Raw genomic sequence first — 2,994 nt, 5'->3', positions numbered from 1 at the left:
TGATACGACAATGACATTCCATGCTGGAGGAATGCAGATCTCCACTGCTTGGTTAGACTGGGTCGATTACGGCTACCGCATCACACCGAGTTCATTTCACATATTCTATCAATGTGACCCCACAGCAACCATGGACCATATCATGCCTATCGGCACAACAGACTCCCATGATCCTTCAAATCAAGTTCCGGATCGTGTGACAGGTGCATAAGCTGAAGCGACGAGGATCTGATCATGAAGAACAGCGCACAAGGTCACGGATGTAGAAATACTCTCTCATCTGAACTCATGACTCCGCCCACTATGATCCCACACTGCAGGATGAATGTAGGTTTGGACACAATGCCTTTGTGCGCGGCTGCATCAGTGATCGTTATGGCGATGGTCCCGCCTTGTATGTTGATCTGGAACGAGATGCTATTGCACTCTCGGAAGATGAGATAGAGATCTCGGTGGACATAGACAGCATCATATGGACAACAAAGGTGTTCCGATGCAAGGGGTCTGTGGGTGTTTACGTCGTCCCTCCATTTCAAACGAAACCAGGCATATACAAGCACAATCACACCTATGTCGAGATCACCATACCGCAGTCAGAAGAAGATGCAAATGCACCTGGTGGGAGGATGGAATGGCTGTCAAAACGATTTCCCATGTCTGCCATCCCTCACGTCTGTATGGGGCGCATATCATCAGCTTCATCGACACTCAATCTATACATTGCATTCCCGAGGATGATTCATGAGCACCCAACAAACGGTCGGAGAATCACTCTGATGCCAAAGGAGGTCTTGGATATATTCTGGGATAGGGTACTGCTTCCATCGATTGGACAGTGCACCGATGTCAGCTGGGCGCCCTACCTGAAACACACATTGGAGGAGGCGCGTTACAAGGCCAGAGGTGCGGACGGGAGGAGGGGTGGATGGGGACCTCCTAAGACCATCCCCCTTTCAGATGATGACTTTTTGGATGTGCAGAAACGCATGGAAGCTCGCATACGTGATGGAGGACCTGAGCTCAGCATGTATGGGTCATCTTTCTTCATTCTGGAAGGAAAGGGAATCAAGCTACTCACAAAGGATGGCCAGAGAGGGCGTTTCTCAGGACCGGAAGAGGCCCTGCGTCGCAACCTGTCTGACCTTGACTGGGAATACATGATGAGCCGGAGTCATGGTGAACTGCTGGTAGATGTGGGAGTCTCATTCACGCCCCACTCTCCGAACGTCCCACTCGTAGGAGTGTGGCGCTTAGACGCGCTGGAAGCATCATTTGGAACAGGAGGCTACAAAAGAGGGGAGATACATCATCACAACACGCTGTCTAGATATGGAGCGCTGCAGGCCGAGATGCAACAGGAGAGATCCCAGCAGACGCACATCGCATTCAGGAGCACCTACAACCTATACTATGAGTCGATTCGAACGAACAGCAACCAAGTGAATTTCGCATCCGACAGTGACGCCTATAAGCTGTCCCCATCATACATGGCTGAATGCACCGAAATCGCCAAGGTCGTCGAGGGTTGCAAGGAGAAAACATATGGTGTCAGGGATGAGTATAGGGTGAGCGGACATGCAGCCAGAATCATCCTGGAAAATGTGGAAGAGAAGGTCAGTGACACACACTCCAATCATCATCGACTGTAGAATGACTTGGGCGATTCTTGTCATGCAGGCCAGAGAATACCTGAAATCAGATCCAGTCCTGTGGATCCCATCTAAGATCTGGTTCGAGCTTCTGAGGAGACGGGTACGGGAGATTCAGAGGACCCAGATATCCATCGTCAAAAAGAATCCACCAAATCTTGGCGTTCTCACTGGAGTGCTCAACCACATGCTTCGCTCTACCACATCAACTCCTATCGTCTACGACTCTCATGTCCGCGAATCTCTTGCCCTCCTCGAGTACAGAAACATCCTCGAAACCGCAGGAATGTTTTTCTTGCAGGACTTCGATATCAATAGCGACACCTGCCTGGATGAGGTGCAGCAAATTGATGACGTGCATGTACTGGCCCTCATGGGCGTAAATGCAAAGGCTCAAAGGGACCGGGCAGTGAGAAGAATGGACGCATGGCAAAGCACCGAGTCGGAACTGGAGGATTATCCTCTTGGTCGCACACCAACATGGACTCGACTCAAGGCAGCCATTGCCAACTCGCCTGCAATGATCATGAGACCCTGGATGTGGTCGCCCAGATTATCCGACACTCAACTCTCCGTCGGACGTTTGGTGGTCATGTTCACCAGGCACATGTGGTTGATGCTCACGCCCGAAATCTTCAAGGGCATCAGACCCCATCCAAACTCACTTCAGGAGGCCATGAAGTGCTGGACGATCACTAGCATCGATGACACTCTTGCTGCAGTCACATTCGAAGCATGCAATGCCGGACTGCATGACAGTATGGGCATCACTCCTGGTCGCATGGGCCCGAAGTCGAGGCCCTTCCTGGACAGGTGCACTCTGTTCTTTCCCGACCCTGATGCCGCCCATAAGGACAATACTCAGTGGTCTGGGCTGTGGGAGGGAGATGGATACATCGCAGAATTTCACAGGACGATGAAGGCAATGGATGAGGATCAGCAAGAGTTGCTGAAACAAGGATTACGCGAGGTATTTTCGGATCTTCACTGTCTTCCTGCGAGCGGTGCAAGAGTGTGGATGCAAAAGAACAATGCCATTGTGTTCATGACTAATCCCACATTCTACAAGATTGATTGTATTGGAAGGGGAGGCGAGAGTCAGAAGAGGGCCCCAAGAGCACGCCGCACGATGAAGCTGATCAAGGGTAAACGCATATTTGCAGCTGACCTCATGGACTCTCAACCCTTCGACGCTGATGGCAATCTGCGGAGAAAGACAGAGAGACAGAAGCGGCGGGAAATTCAGAAGAAAATGACCATGGCCAAGAAAAACAAGAGAGTCCCCCCTCCACCACGTTCACAGAGACCATTTCCCATGACCCCACTGGAAGATATTGCGGAATGA

General features: G+C 51.0%; 1 protein-coding gene across 1 annotated transcript; it reads left to right on the top strand.

The window, feature by feature from the left end:
* Positions 1 to 10: 10 nt before the first annotated feature.
* On the top strand, positions 11 to 2,994 carry EDB91DRAFT_1090808 (uncharacterized protein; the record flags this gene model as incomplete). Its single annotated transcript, XM_041316653.1, has 4 exons — positions 11 to 203; positions 246 to 262; positions 321 to 1,613; positions 1,678 to 2,994. 4 exons carry the CDS (start codon positions 11 to 13, stop codon positions 2,992 to 2,994), a joined length of 2,820 nt encoding a protein of 939 aa, XP_041168259.1.

This window comes from Suillus paluster (assembly GCF_016628075.1).
Source record: "Suillus paluster strain FC165 chromosome Unknown EDB91scaffold_743, whole genome shotgun sequence".
Taxonomy (NCBI): domain Eukaryota; kingdom Fungi; phylum Basidiomycota; class Agaricomycetes; order Boletales; family Suillaceae; genus Suillus; species Suillus paluster.
The sequence above is the reverse complement of the archived record's forward strand: the minus strand, read 5'-3'. Positions and strand labels throughout refer to the sequence as shown.